The sequence below is a fragment of the Lepisosteus oculatus genome, chromosome 7 (assembly GCF_040954835.1).
Source record: "Lepisosteus oculatus isolate fLepOcu1 chromosome 7, fLepOcu1.hap2, whole genome shotgun sequence".
NCBI classification, from domain to species: domain Eukaryota; kingdom Metazoa; phylum Chordata; class Actinopteri; order Semionotiformes; family Lepisosteidae; genus Lepisosteus; species Lepisosteus oculatus.
The window spans coordinates 55,986,389-56,011,920 of NC_090702.1; the positions used below are offsets into that span (position 1 = coordinate 55,986,389).

The following is a 25,532-nucleotide window of genomic DNA, read 5'->3' on the forward strand; positions in this document are numbered from 1 at the left end:
GAGAAAACAAGGGGATACTATTCTATAGCACAGGAACAGCTAACGGTAAGATAAGATCACTTTATTGGCCATATACAATTTCTTGCATTAGGAATTTGTCTTTTCACAGACCCCAGCTTGCTCTCCATGAGACACACAGACAGGGAGAGAAGCTGGGGGTCAGAGCGCAGGGTCAGCCGTTTATACAGCGCCCCTGGAGCAGCTGGGGTGAAGGACCTTGCTCAGGGGCCCAACGGAGTAGGATTCCTCTGCCGGCCGCGGGATTTGATCTGGCAACCTTCCAGCCACAGGTGCAGATCCTGAGCCACAGAGCCACCGCTCCGCCCTAATGAGAACACCTCATTAGCGCTGTTCCTGTGCTACAGAACAGTACCCCCTTGTTTTCTCAATGCAAAGAAAACTGACGTTCTTATCTGAGTACTGTACATTTCCATGAGGCAACTCTGTTTGTTAGTATGCTTTGGGCCTTCCCCTTCCTTTCTGATCAGCCTAATCAAACTGTAACGAGAACAGCTCTCACACTGACAGGAAATTCATCCCAAGGTGAAATGAAGTACATGTCCCACTGTTGTTAGAGCTTAAATTGACAATGCTTCTATGCTGAGGAGAGCTCATACAGGCCCCGGGCCACAGTGCACAGGAGAGGAGCCATGACATTTCAAGCAGACTAGACTAGCAGGGTGTGGGCTTCACATCACACATGACACAGGGTTTAAGCTCTGCGAGACTCCCCTCTGCTTCGGCACGAGGCCTCCTTCACTGTGGAGTTAGAGATCGCTGGAAATTCACAAGTCCCACGGGGGAAAACACCTTATCCCTGAATCAGATCGGATTAATCTAACGTGAACCCCACGCAGTCTGCAGTGAAAGTGTGGCTTCCTAGACTAGAGCGAAGTGCTCCAAGTCCGTAACAGGAAAACAGAAACATCTAACTCTGCCACAGTGCCAGGCAGCTGATGAAGATTTAGATGCTGCATAAAGTATTTTGTACTCTACATGACAGCCAGTGAAAATGAGGTCCTTTTACACATAACCTTCCCGAGGGGCAGTAAACTCATCCCGGGATTTACAGATTCCACAAACAAGAAAGACAGTCAGCCGTGGGCAAAAACTCTTTGGGGCAAAAGAGCCAGCCGGCCTCCCGCAGCGCCGAGTCTGAAGTTCAGCACCGCCAGCATCTGCACTCAATGTCAACCAGAACCTTTCGGATCAGACTTGATGCTTGTCTCTGCTGCTTCCCCCATGATCTCACAAAAACCCCTGACCTATCTAGACCATCCATAATCAATCCATCAGAGCGCAGCAGTCTGAGTGCTTGGTGTGAGGCGCAACTGTTGTTGAAGGTGCTAATATCCTGTGTCATACTGGGCCCAGCTCATCAAGTGCTTTAAAACCTACTGCATAAGGTAAGTGCTCAGGTACAGTAGATAGGTAATAATAATACAATATCACAGGAAACTAAAATTGTTATATGAATTATCAAGGAAAAAGGAAAAAAAAAACGACGCCAAAAGGTGCAATCCCTCTGGAGATACTTTACTGAACGTCTCACGTGCTCCACTTTCTACACAATCAGTGAAGCAGCTGCAGTACTGATGTGACACAGCTGCTTGTAGGAACAACTCCCTGCTGTGGAGAAGGTAGAAGTCCAGTACCTTGCCTTATGAGCAAACTTCATTTCTAAAACATCTTTTGTCCATTTTGAAATGAGAACTACTTCATTTTATCTCACACAGTGTGTGCACAACAACACACACCGTGTCTCTGCAAGGCTGCTAATGAGAGCGATGGGTGTTTCAGTGTGACAACCTACCTGCCCACCTGCATCTCCTGCTACTGCAAAGAACAGCATTAAATCTGCAAGACAAGGCCCTGGAATTAAGCAGGGGTGAAGGGGAAAGGAATGATGGCATGTACACATAGCCTACTGATGCAAAAACACATGCAAACCAAATGGAAATGTCACATAGTAAACCTTTTCATGAGTAAAGATTGAGTGTTTAGTGCTCTTATTTTAAAATTTGTAACCAATTCTATACCAGGACTTTAATGTGCTTGCTAAACTTTGAACGCTTAACCATCTCACATCCCTAGGTGTTGGAAGAAGACTTTTCATCTTCTTTAGGCTTTACAGATCAAGTCTGAGTAGGAATGCGCTGTTGACATTTCCCAGCTATAGCGCTAACGTGGATAGCAGAGGCCAGGAGCACATGTGTAGCAGAGCTGGTTCGGACACAGTGACGTCATCGCCCTCCCTGTGCGTAGCAGGGACCTCAGCCGCCTGAGTGGAGGGAGGTCTCCTTTAGCTCATGCGTCTGGTTCCCTGTTCCGTTACCCCAGAGACCCGGGTTCGCGCCCCAGGTGTTGCGGGACGAACCGGTGGGGTGGAGTGGCGAGGACACCCATGTGCTTGAGGCCTATAAGAAACTGGATCTACCTGGAAGAACTACCAAGCAGGGCAGATGGGCTGATTGGCTCCTCTCATTTGCAACCTTTCCTATACCAGAGTTTTAATTTACTAATATTAAAATTTTGCTGACAAGAATTTTAATACAGTCAATGAATAGTATCAAACTTTCACCTTTACAACATGAACATGAAATGCAGTTTGTTTTTGAAATTGTGTCAGTGAAAGTCTATTCTTAGCTACGCCTCAGGAAAGCATCCAAGCAGCAGAAAAGAAGCACATGCAGGTTACTCAGACATCTTTAGAAATGTGCATCCTGCAGGTGAAGCAATTTTTTCAGTGCTAGCATTGTGATCTGAATTCCGTAAGTCTTAAACAGCCCTCACAGACCTGATATAGGAAAGGACTGACCCAGGCATTTCTCATCTTTTCACACAAACCACAAGGCCAGCACTTAGCTGTATGGATGTCAGGTAAAGCTTGCTGCCATTTTACAGCATTTAAACACAGCTAACTGCCAGATAACAGAGGAGAGTTCTCCAGAATCTCTGAACTGGCTCCATCACTCTGCTCTCCTCCCCACTGAGAGCTGGTGTGTGGGGAGTGTACTGGCACACTATGGCTGCCGTCGCATCATCCAGGTGGGGCTGCACACTGGTGGTGGTGGAGGGGATCCCCATTACCTGTAAGGACAGGAATACTTGCAGGCTACTCTAAAACATGGCTTTTACCAACCTTTCAGGGGGCTACAGAATGAAAACCTTTCTACAGACTCATTTAATTCTACACCAGAACCAGAACTGGAATATGGCGAAGGAAACAAACAGGTCTTTCTCAATACCATTAACTTGTGCAGGAAGATATCACTACTGGAATAAGATGCCTCATATTTTGCAAATGAAATATTCTCCATGTTTACTGTCTCTTAGAACGATGTATGTTCAATTGTGTGCATGATTACAAATGAGTATGTCATTCTCTCCCTCTATCTTGTTCGCCATCCAGTGATGTGAAAGAAGCCATTGTTTCATACTCCCACCGCCCTTGGTGTAACCTGAAATTTTACACGTCAGAGTAGAATTGTTTTTCTGTACCAATCAAGACAATTAATCATACGATTCCCACAGTCAGGACCTTCGTCACACACCCTAAAGGAGATTTCTATTGTATATTCAAATAGAGAACAAATATTTAGAGGAGATTTTATGTCTTATATGTAGTCTTATATGTAGTCAGTGTTGTAAGATCACTTTGATCCCAAGTTAAAATGAAAATCTAAAGCTAATATTTGCTATACCTTGAACAATCAATGCTCAGTTACGGATTTTTCAATTTAGTCCATGAATTGTTGAGATGGAACTGCATTTTACAGCATGAAAAGACAGAATACCAGACTGTAAAAAACATGGCTTTTCATGTGAAGTGTCCTCCTGTAAGTCATGTGACTTCCGAGCTTCACTAGGGCAGCCAGTAACTCGCACCGATTCCGGCCAGCGTTCTCATCCCCAGACGCGCCAGGAACGCATCAGACACAATTCATCTCGCCGGAAGCCGCTACCTTCAGCTACCTTCCTGAATTGGAATGAGATTTTCACAGACCTCCACTGATTGGCTATGGGTCAGAGAATAAACGTGTCCATCAGAAGCAAAAAACCCAAAATGAAATCCTCTCTAGCTGTTAAACAGCCGGAGAACGTGGTTATTCACCGTGCAGGACCCGAGTAGGGCCAGCGACCCGGAATTTATAAGCACCCTGCACGAGTCAGACTGCGAACCGATGGTGATGTCCATCCGGGGTCAGTCATTCCCAAGACTCATCTCTGTACACAGGAAGCCTACAAACAGGAAGTCTTTCTCAGTGGGACAGGATGGGTGCTGGCATACAACAGAGAATGGTACTCTGTCAGATGTTTCACCACGCAGGGGTAAGAGGTGTTCAGCGTTCAGATGCTGCAGTGAACACCTGCGCTCTGGTCTGGTGTTTGAGCTGGGGAGTACTGATGGGCCTGGCTGATCTGCTCCTCAGCTCTGTTAGAACACCAGCACATTCTCCTCCAGGATGTGGCTTTGGGGGCTTGGAGGTCAATAACCTCGAGCCTTGGCACTGCATGAAGGTTGAAGAGCCCTTTGGAATAAGGGATTCTCCAGCTGCCAGAAGACTGCGCTTCAGGAGTCAGGAGGACCACCAAAAAATTGGCTACGGCCTTCAGAACATCCCAGAAACTCGATTCTTCCTGACTGAAGTAAAGATGTAATACATGACTTTCTATACAACATGAAATGAGGAGAAAACAAGCATGAATGCAAGCATTTTCGTTCTTCAGCCCTTGAGAGCTGTGCAATTTCAGTTGCGTTGGTGGTTATTCAAGGGTTTAAGTTATTAATGCTTAGAGGAATTAAAAAATTCCCCAGATTCTTTAAAAAGCCGGAGGAGCAGAGGCATTTAGCGGGCAACTCTCCTGGTGCCTTCTCTACAAAGCTGTTCCCAGCCCTCAGAAAACACACACACCCACGAAGCAACCCCACTGGCCTTTCTCACTGGAAGACGCATAAAACACAGAGCTGCGGCTGCTGCTGTTTACATAGGTGGGAAGGACCCAGGAATATTTACAGTAGATCAACCAACCGACTGCTGAAAAACCAGATCCGGACTCCCACTGCGGTACTAAGAGCACAGCGAGGGGTCTGGCTGCCATCCTGTTTAATCAGCTCTTATTCCACGTCTACGCCAGTTCAAAACAAGGCTTCCTGAGTTTGATTCCTTGGAAGGTGAGGTTCAGATCACCTTCTTCTACCACCAGAAAGGCCCTCTACAGCAGAGAGGGAGCAGTTCAGCAGTACAGTCAGGCCCTGTGCTAGGCACTGCCCTGCGCATACTGTACCTCTTTGTGCGGCTGGTTTTCAGGCACCACTGTCTCTTCTGCAGGCTGGGGCGTGCAGTTAAACGCCGGCAGCCTACAACCACTGCTGCAGTGTAGCCCCCAGCGGATTTAAAACGGAGAGAAACAGGCACTGCTTTACGCAAAGGGTTGTGGGAGTCTGGAACAAGCTACCCAGCCATGATGTTAAAGCTGATACTAACTACTTGGATCCATTAGCAACTAGTTAGTAGTTATTAATTAGTTACCAAACTTGCCCAATGGAGCTGTTCTTCTGTTCTGGGTGTAAGAAAGATTTTGAGCAGCAATGTGCAGCAGTATGGTTAAAATAACACATTTCAATAGAGTGATATCGCAGTTTCTAAAACTGAATTGTAGTTTCAAAACTCATTTTTGGTGCTTAGACATTTACATTATAATGACTTCACACAGAGAGTAGCTAAGTATGCAAGAGGTAATTAATTGTTTTTGACGACTAAATCCTTTTTCAGAGATTCTGGCACATATTGTAAGAAGCCTTATCTCTCATTCCGACACATTTTGATGATCATGCTGTCTGTTCCCCCATTAGACTTGAGTACAGGTCATTTGTCATGCAGTTAAAATCTGCAGCTCTTTCCTGGCTTAAATATTCCTAGACATTTGTTGCTTGTCTACAAACTGAAGCATTCAAGTCATAAAATACCTGGCAAACATCAGAAAACGGTTAAGTCACAGACACTGAATTACTCTCCAGATTTCATATCACACCCAGTGATGGGAGTGTTTTAGGAGTTCAAGAGACCAGATTTTTGAGACTGGAGGGGGTGGCTTGCTCTGTGAAGGCAGTTCAACAGCAGAGACGAGGCAGGCGACAGCCACGGCTCACAGTGTACCACATTGTGAACCCCTCACTCGGAAATTAACCCTTGATTGACTGCGCCCGTCACTCAGTATTGTTCACGGTTTTCTCCGGTTCTCATCATTGCTTCAACTCCCACCCTTCTGCACCGAGACTCAGTGCACTGCACCTGAGCAGCAGGTGTGCGGTAGTAAATCTGAAGATTCTTCTAGTGGACAGTATTGTGTTTTTTTTAAAAGGTCGCAGAGTGAGAGTTCAGAAACCATCGCACAGGTGGCGATTGATAAGGCTGAGTGACATGACGAGAGGAGGCAATCGGCCCATGCAGGGCGGGGGAGACAGCAGCTCCCTGCTCTTGTCCAGCCCTGGCATCTGCAGGAGAATGCCTCAGAATGTCTCCAGGCCTGCAGTGTCACAGTGACGGAGCTGCTGCGCCCCCTGTGAACACAGACAGGGCCGTGGGAGCAGTCTTAAACCCTGCGTGCTGTTTCCACTGTTGGGAGCCCTCTTCACGAGGCAGGCACGTCCTAGACCTTGCTGCGGCAACCACTGCACTGCGCTGCGCTCTTCTACACGTTATGAACAGAGACAAATGAACCAGTGGGCACACGTGAAAGCCATTTATAACCAAGAACACCCTTTACCCAAAGGGTGGCGGGAGCGTGGAACAAGCTGCCCAGCCCTGTGACTGAAGCCGATACCCTGGCTTCGTTCAGGAAACAGCCGGACGAGATCCTGTGATCAATTAGCTCCTACCGACCAAACTGGCCAGATGGGCTGAACGACTCCTCTCCTTTGCAGCCATTCTTATGTCACTGATCCTACTCTCTGACTTCTTGTGCAACAGTAAACCCCAGTGATCGTTTGTGCCGAAATGTGAAATGCACAGAGCCTCAAACGCCAACTACTAGAAAGGTGTTGTAGGCTCTTTATTCCCCCCACTCATGGTCCCTGGAAACAGGGAGGTGGAGCAGCCTACCCTGGCCCAGCCGAGTCCTCCCCGGTCCACTCCAGCCCTCTGGTACTGCGTGCTCCTCCTGTCGCACACTTAAGTGCTTCACGTGTAGGAGGAGACCCACTCCGTCCAACACTGAATTGCAGCCCTGCCCAGGTGACGAACGCACAATTAAGAATTAATAAAGACGTACAATTATTAAGAGAACTCGTGAAAGCATTGTGGCGAAATAAGGACGGCAACGCTGCCGTGGTCAGAAAAGCGAACATCACCGCTGGTCTGTAACAAGCCTGCTTCCCTGTCGTTCCTGCCAGCATCACAGAAGGTGCAGGCGGGGAGCTGTGCGTGGCGAGGGTCCCGAATGGGGGCGCTGCAGAGCGGTGATTTCCTCGAGCCACGCCGCCTCGGCCCGAGCTCTTAGGGAGCAGGCTGTGCCCCTGGTGCGGGTGCAGGGCAGCTGCAGGGCTCCCCCTGCACGGTGAAGTCCCGGGGGGGGGAGGGCTGGCCAAGCCAAAGCAAAGCTCAGTAATTCTTCCTCGATCACAGAAAGCTGCGAGCGGGAAGGGAGGAGGGACTGGCGCCGTGAGGCGTGAGAGGAGGGAAAGGCAGCGTGCTCGCACAGGAGACACGGAGCCACAAACCTGCGCCTGCTTGTGGAGCTGAAACGCCCCTTTGAAAGGCCGTTTCTTCCCGAGGTAGAAGAACGCTGTTTTGCAACAAGTGCATCAACTGTCATCATCTCTTGTGAAACACGCGTGGAGAAACAGTATGGTTATCGTCTCTGAAGCTGAGTGCAGCACCAGCTCTGCGTCAAGGCCTTAATCCTTGAAAAACATCAGCTGTACAATAAGACTTTTATTGTCTGGCCGGTGAGCGTTTTATTTATTGTTCCCGCGTTCATTGTATTTTATTTGACTCACATTCCAGAGATTTTGTACTACACACACAATATATAATCACTTAACAACAAAAACGAAACGAGAGACGGTATGCAAACTCCTGCTGGTAAACTCTCCTGAATCAGTTAACAACAAACTGTCAGACAGCCAGTGGTGTCTCCAACAGAGCCAGAATAGCTCCAGGCAGTACCTATCACCATTTGTGTGGGATTTGTGGAGTTAAAGCCCAGTAACCCCATCTATTCGATGTAACTATTAAAATGGAAAATGCCCAGTATGTGCCTGAAGAGTCAAACTGTTCTCTGTTTGATAAACAGAAAAAATACAAACTGTCAACTGTCAACTGTCAGCTACAGCTCAAAAGCCCATCAAAACACCCTGTCAGCTGGGGTCAGATTTCAGGTGGAGACAGCAGCAGTGATCCATTAATCAGAATACAGCTACTAAACCATCCTGGTGGCAATATGAGCACATATGGTACAGCACTGATACAGTAGCAGCTCTCTAAACCCTTAAGCATGTTTTTCTCCAAATAATAATAATTGCCCTTACTGCCACAGGCCTCTATTAGAAACATGATTTCTACTGTTAAAATGATGATGAAGGTGTCTAGGAGGGCTTGAAACACACCAGACAGCAGAGTAACAAGGTGGGATTAACTCTGACTCAGGCATCATTGGTGTCATTGCTGGACAAATGGCAGACCTGAATTGCACTAATTGCCTAATTAATTAATTCCACAGCTGTACATCACTCTCAAACAACAGTCATCGCGTGACCTTGCTCGAGACTCTCCCCCGGATGATGGTGAGATCATGCAACTTTTGAAACTGTGCGCATTTTTAAAGTCTGACATTCAATGATGCTAATATGTTAATAAAGGTGTAGTTTAATAACTACTCTGCTCTCATCTATGACTGCCAATAGCATCACATTCTGCTATTAGTTCTGCAATTAGCAGAACTAATCCTGTCTGCAAGACTTAGCAAGTAAAGTAACGTTTCTAAACATCTGCAGTTGCCTTGTTTTGCTTCATTGTTTTTTTTTTCTCTCATTCTTCATTTGAAGGTTTTAACACGGATACTTTTGGGTGCCAGGTCTCTGGGTCTTCAAGGGAACTAACTCCGACTGCCTCCTCAGATAAATGAAAGCGGTAAGGAAAGAGGGACCACTGATCGCCTCTCTTCAGCCAGGTCAGTTCTCGGGGTTTGTTTTTTCTTCATTCCCCTGATGTTAGAGATCCGCCGTGCCAGTCTTGGCAGTACAGCGGTACGGAATCGTGACTCGCCCTCCCAGATGCCCAAGTGCGCTTGCGCCGTGCGCTTCGCTCGCGCGTGAAGACGACGGGAGCGCTGCACGTGCTGTGGAGCTCGGTGCAGTATCTCGCCTTTTTTTATGGGTCATCAGAATATTTATTGCATTTGCAATAAACAGTCCGTTGCTTTAAAATCTGTCACTACGGGTCACTACAAATGTACTTATTCCAATATAAAGACCTTGGCAGTTCACTGCTCCAGAAAACAGTCCTCTTTGATTTTTTTTAAATGTTTCATTCTGACAGCTCATTCTTTTAAAACCGGGCGCCTTCGGAAGAGCTTTTTGTCGTGTCAGATTTCCTCATTTACTTCTCGCCATGAGACGGCCGTTTGACTGTCTCGAGCAATCCGGTTTTAAAGCGGTAAAACAGCCCCATTACGAAACAGTGCAATTTGAAGGACCCATTCCAAAACCGTGAAATGCTTTCTGAAACAATATTAATAAAAATAAAATCTGTTTATTGATTTATAGGAATCCCATTAAAAAAACAGACGGGTTTAAATGAATTATGGTTTTAAGGGTATTATTGATAAAGTTTTTCTCTGGTGTAGAATTCCTTTATCCCTGCATGATTCCTCTGGCCCTAAACTAATGCCAAACAGAAACTTAAGATGGCCACATACTGTAGCAAACAGATATGAATGAGATATATTTCCCCTCATCAGTTATACTGAATACACTTGCATATTTCAGGAAACAAGAACTTTTGCTCCAGAACAAGGTTAGAAATTGGGTATGGGTACATCATCTGTCAATGGGGCACATATAATAGAACAGGTGGGGAGCTGCGTCAGCATGCGTAGGCTGCAAAGGAACAAGTAAGAGGTTTATTCCATGCTGAAAAAAAGGAGAAAGAAAACACAATGTTTCGGTCACACACTTCACACACCTGAAGAAGGCTCCAAGGCCGAAACGTTGTGTTTTCTTTCTTCTTTTTTTCAGCATGAAATAAACCTATTACTGTTCCTTTACATATAATAGAAGACTCTTTCAGAGCAACACATAATTAGGACATTATCGTGTAATTAAAACCGACATTTTAAAAGACGTGCTGAAACGTTTTTCGAGTGAGCACAACGAGCAGAATGAGACACGGGCCACAGCGAGCACCTGATCCAAGCTCTCAACACCCTCACAGGCACGGATGGCCGACACAGCAGATCTCATCACAGTCAGCTCCAGAACGTGAACCAGATCACACCAGTGGACACGGTGAAGAAGTGCATCTGAAACAGAGCGGGGGGCACCGCTTAACACAGAGGGTAGTAGGAGTGTGGAACAAGTCACCCAGCCATCTTGCTGAAGCCTGGTTTCTTTCCAGAAACAAACAGATGTGATTCTTGTGTCACTTAGCTACTAACTACCAAAAGGGCTTGATGAGCCGAATGGCCCCCTCTCGTCTGCAACCTTTTTTATGTTTTAATACGACTCCCCTTGAATACACAGCAGGTTGCAGAGCTGCTATTTTATGTAAAAAAACTGGAACTACAAGTCCACAAGCTCACTGGAGCTGCTGCACGCAAATAGGTAAAATCTTATCGGACTAATCAGGGGGGTGGTTTGGATTCAAAGGAATTTCTTTCACTGTCCCAACTGCAAATGAGATGGAGATCTCAGGGTTCCTACTTGAGAGCTACAAGTCATCTTCACACAGTCTAGTACATTTTCACCAGCACTCTCAAACAGCGGACACAGGGAGGGGCTGCCCCATATCAGATACAGGTCAGTGGGATACAGTGAGACAGGGGACTGCATCTCTGCCTCCTCACAGCTATTCCACAATTCAGAAAGTGTTTACTTATTGGTATTTGGTACCAAAAAAAAAAACAAAGGAATTTTCCTACTCGGTAAAGAAGAGCCCTGTTCCATGTATGGGCTGGACCAACCTCTTGAAGCTGCTGTTGCCTCCTATATGTTAGATTTGCAGTTAATAAAGACAACGTGTACAGCCATGCCGCTTGAATCAACTGAGTGTGTTTGGGGGCTTTGTTTTGCATCTGCAGGCCTCTCTACTGGGGTTTACAAGGAAAAGAAATAAATGTAGACATATTACATGCTACCGAGCTGCTGAAGACAAGTTGTGCCAGGCCATCACAGGGCACACATACACACACAGGAACCATACTGATCCAGGCACAGGGCACAAGGCAGGGCACACCCTGGACAGGACGCCAGCCCATCACAGGGCACACACACACACTCACACACCCTGGACAGGACACCAGCCCATCACAGGGCACACACACACACACACTCACACACCCTGGACAGGACACCAGCCCATCACAGGGCACACACACACATACACAACCTGGACAGGACGCCAGCCCATCACAGGGCACACACATACACTCACACACCCTGGACAGGACACCAGCCCATCACAGGGCACACACACACACACACACCCTGGACAGGACACCAGCCCATCACAGGGCACACACACACACACCCTGGACAGGACGCCAGCCCATCACAGGGCACACACACACACACACACCCTGGACAGGACGCCAGCCCATCACAGGGCACACACACACACACACACCCTGGACAGGACGCCAGCCCATCACAGGGCACACTCACACACACACACCCTGGACAGGACACCAGCCCATCACAGGGCACACACACACACACACACCCTGGACAGGACGCCAGCCCATCACAGGGCACACACACACACACACACCCTGGACAGGACGCCAGCCCATCACAGGGCACACACACACACACACACCCTGGACAGGACACCAGCCCATCACAGGGCACACACACACACACACACCCTGGACAGGACGCCAGCCCATCACAGGGCACACACACACACACACACCCTGGACAGGACGCCAGCCCATCACAGGGCACACACACACACACACACCCTGGACAGGACGCCAGCCCATCACAGGGCACACACACACACACACACCCTGGACAGGACGCCAGCCCATCACAGGGCACACACACACACACACACCCTGGACAGGACGCCAGCCCATCACAGGGCACACACACACACACACACCCTGGACAGGACACCAGCCCATCACAGGGCACACACACACACACACACCCTGGACAGGACACCAGCCCATCACAGGGCACACACACACACACACACCCTGGACAGGACGCCAGCCCATCACAGGGCACACACACACACACACACCCTGGACAGGACGCCAGCCCATCACAGGGCACACACACACACACACACCCTGGACAGGACGCCAGCCCATCACAGGGCACACACACACACACACACCCTGGACAGGACGCCAGCCCATCACAGGGCACACACACACACACACACCCTGGACAGGACGCCAGCCCATCACAGGGCACACACACACACACACACCCTGGACAGGACGCCAGCCCATCACAGGGCACACACACACACACACACCCTGGACAGGACGCCAGCCCATCACAGGGCACACACACACACACACACCCTGGACAGGACGCCAGCCCATCACAGGGCACACACACACACACACACCCTGGACAGGACGCCAGCCCATCACAGGGCACACACACACACACACACCCTGGACAGGACGCCAGCCCATCACAGGGCACACACACACACACACACCCTGGACAGGACGCCAGCCCATCACAGGGCACACACACACACACACACCCTGGACAGGACGCCAGCCCATCACAGGGCACACACATACACTCACACACCCTGGACAGGACACCAGCCCATCACAGGGCACACACACACACACACACCCTGGACAGGACGCCAGCCCATCACAGGGCACACACACACACACACACCCTGGACAGGACGCCAGCCCATCACAGGGCACACACACACACACACACACACACACACCCTGGACAGGACGCCAGCCCATCACAGGGCACACACACACACACACACCCTGGACAGGACGCCAGCCCATCACAGGGCACAGTCACACTTTCACACACTTTCATACTGTACTCATACATACATTTGAGGGGTGTGGTGGGTGGCAATTCAGAGACTCAATTTAATCAAGACAGCACCATCATAGTCTGTGGATCTTTCCAGAAATAAGATTTCTCAGTCTACTATGTCTCATGAACCCCACCCATATTAAGGTATGGCACAGTGAGGATTACTTAAAAAAGTACTCCTACCTTCAGGCACCTGCAGTATGGCTGGAGCAGCTACTCCAGCAACCCCACCTCACACCCCAGCCAGCTGGCCCACAGACACAAAGCACTTCAGCGCCTCGCCGATACCCACTGAACCCCTACACACGCCTCACAAGGAAAAAAGCAGCACTATCTCATAACCCCTACAGGAAACAAGGAATAGCTGTATATGTCAATATTTATTGCACATCCGCCAATATCCAACAGCGCGCCCCAATCTGAGATGTCAGGAAGTGGAACTGTGTGAGCACTATAAACGCTAAACCTTCTTCAGCTTTAGAAAACAGCTTAACTCTTTCTAGAGAATAAATCGAGCACAAAAAAAAATGATTCGCCAGGCCATAAAAGCTTCACAAGGCTAAATGTTGTGATTGATTCCCTATTTATCAATATTTGAGCGTGTCCCGTTCTCTGACAAATCCCACGCTTGTTACAAAGAACCAAAGATGACAAAATCTTCGTGAGAGGGTCAACGCCTTTAAAGCAGCGGTATCAGTCAGGGCCACAAAACTTAATTCGCGATAAAACAAACTGCAATGCATTTAGCTAAACATCAAGCGAACCTTTAGGATTCCAGCGAGTTTGCGTCAGATCAAAACCAATGCTCTCGCCAATTCTGTCACGATCGTGAAATTGAAAATGATTGAGATTCTTGCAGCCGATAACCAACCAACCAACCAACCAACCAACCCACGCGTAACTGTGCGACCAGCCATGTCCCTTTGCGTTTTATCCCGTCGTAAAAGATGTCATAGACGGTCACAGGGAGGCGATTTAAATCAAGCTGCGGGGACTGAGCTCAGGGCAGCGTGCTATAACGAGCTAGCCGAGGCGGGCAAACCAAGTACCTGGAGTCCCCACCTGAGCAGGAGCAGGGGATGCAGTCTACAGGGGATGAGCTCGTCCGAGGATCTGAGCATGTTGCCACAACTGCGGGGACAACGTGTTCGCCTCACAATTCACAACCACGGGCGCGCTCCCCTCCCCGTATAATTTTTTATTGCCCAGACACGACCGCGATCACAACTACTCCCCCCGCTCCTCTTCAGATAAAACGTCAGACATTGCAAACGTCGGTCTCATCCCGTGGGGGGGGGGGGGGGGGAACCCAAAACAATTACTTAGAAAAAGGCAAATAATTGTCCCCTGTGAACACGCAGCGCTGTGGTCGCGTTAATACGCCCAGGTGCGTTCACGCTGCCCGGCGGGGACCAGCGCATCGCCGGGGGTCTACACACCGGCATGACTGGGGGGAGTGGGCGTATCATTGACCCCGCAATTCAAACTCCTGTCAGATATTGTGAAGGGGAGCCGGTCGTCACAGCGGCGGCGAGTTGGAGCTACTTGCTCGGCCGCCTCTCCGGGTCTGTGCGCCGCGCATCCCAGAAGACCGGAGTCGCCGGCACACCGCCACGACCATCCTTCCTGAGGCGCTCGCACAGAGCAGCACAACTCCGCCAGTTTAATTCGGCAGCGGTTTTTTTTGTTTGTTGTTTCTTTGCTTTCCGGCTGCGATATCTGTGTTACCTCACCCATCTGCTTCCCTCTAAAATGAAGTGATACAACGTTTCATCGTCTGTGTTTTTTACACCCCCCCTGCGGTACGTACAGACGCGCTTCGCCTCTCTCTCCGCACTGACATACAGTACTGTGCAGTAGATCTTTCCGGGCGCAAAAGCACGTTTATCCCAAACCGAACTTTCCAGCCCTGCTGATGGGAGGTACCGGCGACCCTTACGACGCATCGGTCCTCGTTTTATCCCGGACTAGCAACGACAACAACAACAACAACAACAACAACAACAACAACAAAAAAAAAATCAAGTACAAAAAGCGCACCGAATGAAAAAACGAATCCATCCATCTGCTCTTCAGTGTACAGTCCACCCGGACGCGCTGCAGTTACTCGAATGCCGGCCAGCGGATTACTGGACGCTCCCCGCTGTCCACCCTTAGCCAGATTCCCGAGCCGCCTGCCTTTCCTCCCCGGCTGATGTCCGCTTTCAGCGGCGCGCCCCGGAGCGGCCCCCCTTCCCCGGAGAAAGGCAGAGAGCTACACGTGTGTCTTACCGTGACCATGGGCGGGACGTTCCCACTGTCGACACCGGCCCCGGGCGAGGCTGCCGAGGCGGACCGCGCTCTCTGCCTCCTCCCGGCTGTCCGCCGCGCAGCGCCGACACCCCAGGCAGCAGTCAGACAGCCCCTCGGCCGGGCGGGTGGGCAGGGCAGAGCCGCGGAGAGACGCGAAGGGGTTGCGCGCATGGACGCGTGTGTGTACAGTATATATATATACGCGCCTGTGCGTGTGTAGGACACCAAAACCGCGGGGCATTCCTCCTCCCCCCTCCCCTCCCCGCTCGCTCACTCGCTGCTACTTCTTTTTTTTTTTTGGCCAACAGAACGAAACGCTCGTCATCGTCATTGGGCAAACCGGCGCGGTGAGGAGAGATCGGGTTACTCCATTCGCTACAGAGTACACATAGTGATCGATCAATGTGAAATTAGAATCCTCGCCGTTTTAAGTGAGTTCAATACTACTACTACTACCACCACGGCTACCATAATAATAATAATAATAATAATAATAATAATAATAATAATAATAATAATTTTACCCTCCACCCAAAGGTAGGATGTTGCAGAATCATACTGAAATAACTATCACATTTTCAGATAGATCAGGTGATTCTTCAGGCACGTACAGTCCATTCATTTTTAAAGACTGACATCTCTAGCGCGCCCTGAGGTCGCAGACTTGTATGCATATGATTTTCCCTTTGTAACCGAAGATTTTGTGTTGTTTTGTATTGTACTGGAAATTCATCTAAAGAAACCGGTGTTGTATTTAAACGTCAACAATTCATGCGGATGAACGACACACATCACCGACAGTAGCGCCACAGGCTGAAACCCGATCTTGTCAGATCTCAGAAGCTCGGCGAGGCTGCGTCCAGCCAGTACTGGAATGGGAGAGCTCCCAGGAAAAAACAGGTTTAGTTTATTTTTAACATCTAATATTAAAGAGTTTAGCGATAAAATCTGATTTCGTAGTTATTTACTTTGGGCATCGTGCACGTTACATCGCTCGCTTGTCTGCGAACTGCTCGTGAAATAATTACATGTTATCTTCAAGAAAATCGCTTCTTGGTCCCACCTCGCCCATAGAATTTGCTGCGGAAAATGTCTCGAAATGTCAGACATTGCTTGGCGATATGCCAGATTTGGCAATGCCTTGGGTTGGATCTAGTACTGTAGGTGCAACATCTCTGCTTACTCTATACAACGCCTTGCAAAAGGAATTATGACCCCAGCAGGCTGCACTCATGAGTCACGACTCTTTGCGGAGACAATTCATATTTGTTACCCGCACACCTTCCTTTATACCTTCAAAGCAACAAAAAACTGAACTAAACAGATCATTAATGTGAAAGAAAAGTGGAGACACGACGATTGCACAAGTACACGCTTGCTGTGGAAAACGTCAATTCGTTTTTGTAACCACACAATGAGCCACACAATTAGTTGAGCTGGCTTTGTCTGTCTGTAGTAATACCGGCTCACAAGATTTCACAACAGATCCACCTCCCTCTGCAAGCTCTCGCCGTCAGGTGGGGAAATTCAAGCAAAGATGTAGACCAAAGAGCTTTCAAAACAATTCAGGCGTAAAACTGTATAAAGGCACCAGGATGAAGGTATAATTTATAAAAAAAATATATATATATAAGGTATAAGGGATAAAAGCATTTCAAATAGTCCAACTATCTCTTTAAGCGTGGTGAAGTCAACCAGTATGAGGTAGAAGGCACCCAGACTGCCTAGATCAGGCCTCCACTCCAAACTGAGCAGCCAGGCCAGGAGGAAATGGGTTCGACACGCCACTGTGAGGCCAGCAGTGACCCTGAAAGAGCGACACGGCCCAGTCAGTGGCTGAGACGGGAGAAAATATCCAGGAGTCAACAATATCCCCGTCACTCCACAAATAACAGTACGGAACTGAAATCCCAGTCAATCCCATCTCAAATCCCAAATAGAGTTACAAGATAATGCCCAACTGATACTGCTAACGTGTTTACTGCTCATCAAAGGGCTTGTGGTCAAAGAAGACAAATTTGGAACTTTTTGGTTTACAATGCAAACCTGACGTACAATAAAGCCAACGCAGTGCATCACTCAGACAACACCCTCCCTGCTGTCAAGGGTTAAGGTGGCAGCAGTGTGTTACAGGTCTGCTTCTCATCCGCAGGGAGTGTTGATGCAGCAAAGTCAGGCAAATCTTAGAGGAAAACCTGCTCCAGACCTAAAACCGGGACAAGAATTCACCTGCCAGCAGGTCAGTGATCCTAAGCACAAGGCCACAGCTATACGGGAGTGGTTTAAGAGAAGGTTAATGTCCACGAGTGGCGTTAAATGTTATTTAATGAAGTCTTGGCATGAATCTTACTGGGAATCTGTGGCAAGTCCTGAGAACAGCTGTCCATCAGTGATCCCCGATGAACCTGACAGAGCTTGAGCAAATCTACCAAGAGAGAAGGGACTAAATCGCTCCAGGATGGTGAGCGAAGTAGGTCAAGACTTGCCCAACAAAGACCTGCTGTTGTGTTGGCTGCCAAAGATGTTTCCTCCAAATGCTGAGGTCAGGGGTGTCAGGGGTGTCGGAAGGGCAGGCTGTGGAATGACCAGGAGGGCAGTAGAGACCCTGTGCGTAGCGGTAAAAGGGCAACATGGGGATTAGCCCAGGCTCAGGGGGTCAGACGATGTCGGTATAGAAACCTGTGCCCTCAGGCCACAGACGTGTGGCGACCTGGTGCTAGGCGGGTCTCAGGACATCCGTACCCTCAAGCTGAGCCAGGAGCAGAGCAGACACAGGAAGTAAATAGGCAACACAACCAGACACACCAGAAAGACATGAACAATCACAGGGAACTAGGAACAGGACAGAAGCAGAGCGCCCTCTAGGTGTGGCAAGGGGTCTGAATACTTGCACAATTGATGGTTTCAGTACTGTTCTCTTTAGTTACTCCTCTTTAGACACAGTGAATGCTGACACTCCACACATAACATGAGCAAACACAGCCCCCAGGCCTCTGGGGTACTCCTGCGTCAGTCACTCTGTGACACATGGAGAAGCAGTCAGGAGAAGGAATGTGGGTTCAAATCCCAGGTGAGACACTGCTGTTACAGTAAAGGACCCACCTGTAGACATGGGTGAAAATATAAGATACTTTGATTGCTATTGGTAAAAATAATAAGGAATAAGGAAGAAGCTGTACATCAGGGTTAACACCAGTACTCTAACACACTGTGCGCTGGGATCTTTAACGACCAAGTAATCATGACCCCAGTTTAATGTCTCATCCCCAGGATGGTACCCCTGCAGCACAGTATCTCTGGACAACACACTGGGAAACGGAAATTCTGGTCCATAGGTAAGAGCGCCACCTACTGATCCAACAGTATTAGTTACAACAGAATCCTGGTTTTCCTTGAAAGTCTCCCACCTCACGCTGTTGAGCTTCTGAGATGTGATAAGATCAGTCCCCGAGGTGGTAACGTGATTGAATGTTGTGTTTAAATTAAATAAATGCTTAAATGAAAAATAAGCAAAATTCTAGCAGGTCTACATGTGTGAATTTGTTCTGCGGTTCAGGAAGCCTCCGCCCTTGAAGTGATAGAAGCACCTTCAGTCAGAAGAGAATCTGATCATCTCGACAGATCGATGGAAGAGACTCAGTTAAAGTCTGCAGGGATCTGGGCAGGACAGGATAACCCCTGGAGCTCTCGCACACCACACCTAGCTCAACGGTGCACGGCGCAGAGCGAACATTCTAACAATGTCAGCATCAGCCCAGAAGAATGCGATGAAACACTTGATAAAGCCCCTGTGTGTCACAATGGGCGCAGGGAACACAGCAGGCTGCATGTCGTCCTGCTTCCTTCTGTACATTTTGCATCACGGAGCTCCGTCGCCTTGTGTACTTTCAGGGCTGCGTGTCGGCCTATTTAGGTCACCTGCACTTGACCCACTGAGGAATCTGGGGTATGAGGAGACGCCTGATCAGCAGCACATAGCTGACAAACCTCATCTCACGCTGTGATCAGAATGCAGGAATAGTTACACGTGAGATTTAACCCATCTAGCCAGTGCGGTAGTTAATAGGTCATTGACTAAATCTGAATGAGAAAGGATCTCATCCAGATGTTTATTGAAAGACGCCAGGGCGCCAGCTTCAGGAACATGGCTGAGAAGCTTGTTCCAGACTCCTACCGCACTTTGTGTCAATAAGTGCCTCCTGTTCTTAGTTTTAAAAGCACTTCCACGCAGTTTCCCCTTATGTCCTCTGGTGTGTGTTTCACTGTGCGTTCTGAAGGTCCTACTGAGGCTGTAGTTAGTCCGAACGTAGCGCAGTGTGAAGTCAATGTCTCTACAAAAACACTGCCATCGATACACCCTGCAGGGGGACTTCAGTTGTAGCCTTTCCAGTCTTCTGCAATGGAATATTACTCAACCACCACATCTCATTTCACAACAAAAACATGTGATGGAGTAGTGTTTCAGCTTTGCGGTACAGCAAAGTAAACCACAATCAGCTGAGTGAAGGCTGTGTGGAGGGAGGTAAACAGATAATATATTGTCTGGATGCTGGGGAGACAAGCCATGTAGAGACTTGAATGTAAGCAGAAGTCAATTTTATAATTAACTCAAAACCTGACGGGAAGCATGTGCGAGGACTCCAGGTCAGGAGTGAAGTGCCCACTCGTTGTGTGTTCTGAAGACACTGTGACATATTAAGTGTAGTTTTACAGTTATTGTAATCAGTCCTTGAAGAGACAAACACATGAAGTCTTTACAATATTCTGAACATGAGGTTCAAAAATCAATCCAGAGTTGGAGGTCTTGCCCTCATTCTTCATTCTGGACAGAAACTCAAGTGATGTCAGAGGACAGGGATACAGCTAATGCTCATGTAACTAATGAGAGGTTCCCAGTAACATGGCCTTAACAAAATGTACAAAACAGCTACCTCAGGGTATAGTTTAGGGTGGACACAGATCTGAGCATCTGCATTTACATAGAAAATGGAACAGAATACAGCACTGAGGCACAATTAGCAAATGTTGTCATCAATCAAACCTTAGAACTAAAATTGTCAACAAAAATAAAAAAGGTTACATTCAGCAAAGCGAGATTAATCTATTAATGCACAAGAGCACAGGTTGGAAAATTTAGTTAGGCTGAGATGATATTTTAGTTGCCCTGCATCAGCTTGGTCTAATACTTTCACAAGAAAAGGCAAGTTAGATGTGGTCATTGGAGGTTCTTTTGGCACTGGCCTGAGTGCAGCTGCGATGCAAGCACGCTGGAGCTCAGGGTGCCATTATATTAAACACCCAGGGGCAGAGGGCTGACAGACAGGAATCAATCGCACACAGGGAGTGGGGTCCACAGACAGGGAGGGGGTGCCAGGTCAGAAAGACTGCAGGCATGAGCAGTGTGAAGTGAGAAAGAGGAGAGCCAGCAAGGGCAGGGACACAGAGAGGCACTGCTGTGGGGCGAGAGGAGAGGAGAGAATGTTGTTCAATGTTATCAAGCTTGGCTGTGAAACATTACAGAAAGGTTGTAGTAGTTCAGGTGGGGAGCTGCGTCAGCATGCGTATGCTGCCAAGGAACAAGTAATAGGTTTATTCCAAGCTGGTGTGAAGAAGGCTCCACGGCCGAAACGTTGTGTTTTCTTTCTTCTCTTTTCAGCAGGAATAAACCTGTAACTTGTTCCATTACAGAAATGTTTGCATGAATGAGGCGATGGAGGTGATGTGAGAGCACAGCAGGGCTTGAGCAGTCGGGTAATGCTGGAAGACAGGTATCTCGGAAGTTTCCTGATTATTATCAATAATATGAGAAACAAAAGTTGAGCACTTGTCTGAAACACAGAACCTGCGTTCCAACACCAGGAACTGTCTCCATACTTCTCCCCAGGGGTGAGGTGAGTACAGGAGATAGTGTCCAGAGTGTCAGGTGTGTGTCAGAGCGCTACTGAACTTCTGATCTTCCAGACTCTCAGAAGAGCATGATAGAGCAGAATCAGAAAACATGATCACCTGCGCTCCTCTTCTAACTCTTCTAACGTTCTTACCTTGAACTTGAACTTTATTGCCATATGTAACCGGTTGTACTGGTACAATGGAATTCTTACTTACAGAAAGTCTTTCGATTGCTACAAAAAAAAAAGTGTAAAAACACAAAGTGCAGACAGTGCATTAAGACAATATACAAACAAGCAGTAGACAATGTACAAGTAAACAAGTAAACAGTTTGAATGTAAACAATGCAGACGTGTAAACAATGACTGGAGATGTGCAATAAATAAGAAATCATAATGAGGTGGATGGTGTAGGTGTGGTCCGAGGGGCATGGCCAAATGTGTTCGCCAATCGCACTGCTTGTGGAAATTGGAAACCCAATTGTTAACAGCAAAAGCTTACAGATTGCAAACGATGGAAACGAACAGCCCAGGTGGATGGATTTCCAACAGTGGGTGGACACAAGCTTAGATTCAAGATGTGCCCTTAGCTGGGAGCTGGAGCACGGAGAGACCGTGCACCATCAGGACAATCCAAGCACTTCAGACCAGACTGTTGAGAGTCAATGTGGATATTAAATGCATCCAGGATTAAAATATTGTTAAATTTCAAAATAGCAAATGAACAAATGAACAAATTCACCTAAGAAGACAATTTTTGGCTTAGTTCCATAGCTTGGAGAGCAGAGGCTTTTAAAACCACACAGTTCAATGATGAATACTCAGGAATAGTGACAGGACTCAGACACAATATGAGGTGACACAATATACAGTGCCCAGATATAGTGGTGGCAGCATTATATTACACTCCTGCTTCTCATCAGCACTGGGAGAAGTGTCAAGACGCGAAGATAGCTGGAGCAAAGTACTTACAAAACGTAATGGAACACTTGCCTCAGTCTGCTAAAGATATAAAAAAAAATTCATGGTGTTTGCTGACAGTTTGTTTTGCTGACATTGTATTAATTAATGAGCCATTACTACTGCAGTTCCTGAAACTGCTATAGACTACCTTTCAAGTAGCATTTTACACTTTATAGTTCCTGTCATAGCTTTGAAAGGGTCTTAAGTTCCATAATGGACCCAGATGTGCAATTCTGAATCTTTAATTTACTCTATGCTGTATAAAAGCAACATATTATTGCAACATGATAATGTGATATTGTGCACAGTTTTCTAAAACGCATTTTAGGTCTTAGTCATGCATTGTACAATTTTAACAAAGTCCCTTGGTTTTAATTATGCACACCTAACAATATATCCCAACATACTATTTGCCTTTATGTTTGCCTACATTGTCTAGAAGGTTAAATTGTGATAACACACACCTAAGCTACAGTATGTCATAAGCAGCTTCATCAAATTCTGGATCTACAATCCTATATTTCTCAATTTTTGCTGCCTACAAATCTGCTCAGGTGCCCGATATGTTTCTTGAATTACACTAACATCTGCTGCTTGTCCTCTTATCTTGGTATCATCTGAAAATTAACTAGTTTACAAATTATACCAGACCTAGATCAATTCGATAAATTAGAAATGGTACTAGTACAGATCCCTGAGGAACTCCACCAATTATCAATTATTTGAGCATTCACCCCTTAGCTTTACTCTTTGCTTTTGATTCACAAACGTTCTCAATCCAAAGATACACATAATGTCCACTACCTTTAAATTGAGAATTAAACTCATTTCAGGGTGCAAATTTGAAAATTAAATTTATATTGCAGGTAAAGAAACAATCCACAAATGACAGTGCATATTATAACATTATCTCTCTAATTAAATAAAACACTTTTAATTATATATCTCATCATTTGTATTTTTCCTTTTTAATTGTGTCCCCACATTTTCGAGATTAAAATGCGTCCACAAACACTTAAGTCTCCATTGCTGTCAAAGGATGTAGGAGTTCCTTCACCTATCTACCCTATCATGTTAACAAAGTCTCTGGTCTTTGCATATTTGACTAAGCTCTGCAGGTAGAGCTTCTAAGCTTTTGAATGTTTATGGTTGGGTACACAAAAAAAAAAGTCCAGTTTAAGTGCAGTTCAAAAGCAACTAGTAGTGACCACGCTGCACAAAGTGTACAGGGGCGTTACATGAAGCCCCCACAGATGCACTTATCCCATTACCTACTGGGCAGGACTGGGATTAAATGGCACAGGAAGACCGCAAGGCAGCCTCGCCCCCACTCAACTACAGACCTGACGAGACCTTCTCCAGTCCATACAAACTCGGGACACAGATTTGGAAAACTAGACGCTAGTTCATACAAATGTTCCACTCATCTCATAAATAACCACAAAACAGGGCTTAAGAAACCGAGGTTTAATTTGAAGCCTCTGGGGGGGAAAAAAGGAATCACCAGACAAAAGACAAAAACACGGGCAGGGATACCTCACTTCCATTGTCACTTCTAGCAGTGAAAAATTGGTAACCACTTCCTTTAACACACGCGCTCCGTGACCATACGGTAGATGAAAGCTGGACCCACATGACAGGAAACAAGTATGCTCAGTCCCTCTTCTGTGGATAATCTTGGGTTTTAAACAGGAATATCGGGGCAGACTGTTAACACTTGAATATACTGCAAGCTGAAGATTTTCCAGAGATGCATCTGAATAGATGGAGGAAAATGTATGACCCAGGAAAGCACTGGCCATGTGAAAGGGGGTTGTTGGTTCCTCACAGCGGGCAGCAGAGTACCACTTGCATTTTGCTTCAGTCTGGGCTCTTCTCATCATTAGAAACACAATAAGGTAACAAGGGATCTGGAACAGTGCTGTGACAACTCTACACAAGGAAGGGGGTTACACGCTCTATGCCTGTGACTATGACAGACCACTCCCTTCTCCCCAACTCCCCAGGTATAAAATGTTATAAGAAAATCACATTAAGAACACTACAACACTGCATTCCCCTCACAGGTCATCGGCAAAGAAAAAAAATGTTTCATACGTTTTGATTTAAACGGGATAAAGAGACATGCAACACACACCAAAGATGACCTCTTACAGAGAGCCTATCCACTGTCTCTCTATGTTCACAAGACAAATAACTCTCCTGCAACGAGCTGGCAGGACACATCTGCACAGCAGAGGAGGATGGCCACTGTCGAAACACATCTGTGCAGTGAATCAACAAGGGCACAAACACCACTTGAACTTCTTGTACAGACAGTGAAATCAAACACATGTTCTTACAAAACGGCCTGCGGTCATGGGTATTATGAGACGGAGTTGTATTGTGAGGAGACAGAATTATTTTGTGTTTGTGTTTGGGGAAAAAAAAATCTGTTCAGAGGCCCTGGAAAGGAGGACACCACAAGAGGAAAGGGAACATTCTCCAGTTTCTCGAGAACTTGGGTCCCCACGTTTGGGGCAGAGCTCGACTCGAGCGACTTCTGTATGGCAGCCTGAAAGTGTTGTGTGTTGCGAGTGTTGTTAAGTTCTTATTAAATACAGAAAATGCTAGAAAACACAAGGCTTGCAGATGGTACTGGAAGTCGTTTATAAATATACAGCAGGAGAAACTGTTAAAATATCCAAGAGATTTTCCTAGTATTTTGTGGAAAAGGGACTCAGCACTTATTTGACAATGAATATTTCTTCCTCCCGACCTCGCTACAAATTGTTGACTGCAGGCGACAAACCAGCAAGGACACTGCAACCAACACATTAAAATAAATTAACACAGAGTCATTGTCACTGACTACAGCGGCCCACTGCGCTGGTCCTTCGGCGAGCCAAAAGAAAATTCTATTCGCAGGAAAAGATATGAAAGACATCACGATATCTGGAAAATTTACTGGCATGTTCGGAAATTGGGGTTGCAGTTCTTCTAAAGGTAAAAGAGGAGGAAGAGGCTCCCCACAAACACCAAGGGGGCAATGCCATTTCATGGACTCCAGCAACACTATTTCATGTTTTCTGAACGGTGTGCTCCCATCCACCTTGTACGAAAATTCGAATGTACAAAAGAGTACCCAA

The 25,532-nt window shown here is 47.2% G+C and overlaps 1 protein-coding gene and 1 long non-coding RNA gene across 10 annotated transcripts in view; one reads left to right on the forward strand and one right to left on the reverse strand.

Annotated features, from left to right (window-relative positions):
* LOC102686883 (fatty acyl-CoA reductase 1) overlaps positions 1-16,170 on the reverse strand; it is an 84,191-nt gene extending 68,021 nt beyond the window's left edge. Inside the window, exon 1 of one of the 7 annotated variants that reach the window (XM_069192864.1) lies at positions 16,078-16,170. Coding sequence is in view for 2 of the 7 variants with exons in the window: in XM_069192859.1 (XP_069048960.1) it covers positions 15,533-15,724 (192 nt within the window). In the remaining 5 variants the exon portion in view is untranslated. Of the gene's footprint in view, positions 1-5,289; positions 5,398-15,301; positions 15,508-15,532; positions 15,824-16,077 lie in introns of those variants that run through there. The other 6 variants (XM_069192859.1, XM_069192862.1, XM_069192863.1 and 3 more) reach the window with 6 other exon arrangements.
* A 128-nt stretch (positions 16,171-16,298) lies between these two features.
* On the forward strand, positions 16,299-21,322 carry LOC107077948 (uncharacterized). Of its 3 annotated transcripts, none has more exons than XR_001478923.2 (4): positions 16,299-16,453; positions 17,706-17,792; positions 18,824-18,888; positions 21,242-21,322. It is a non-coding gene; the product is annotated as an uncharacterized lncRNA (long non-coding RNA). The 3 variants fall into 3 exon arrangements; XR_001478922.2 differs by lacking the exon at positions 21,242-21,322 and adding an exon at positions 19,110-20,616; XR_001478921.2 differs by lacking the exon at positions 21,242-21,322 and having other exon boundaries at positions 18,824-18,999.
* Positions 21,323-25,532: the final 4,210 nt, after the last annotated feature.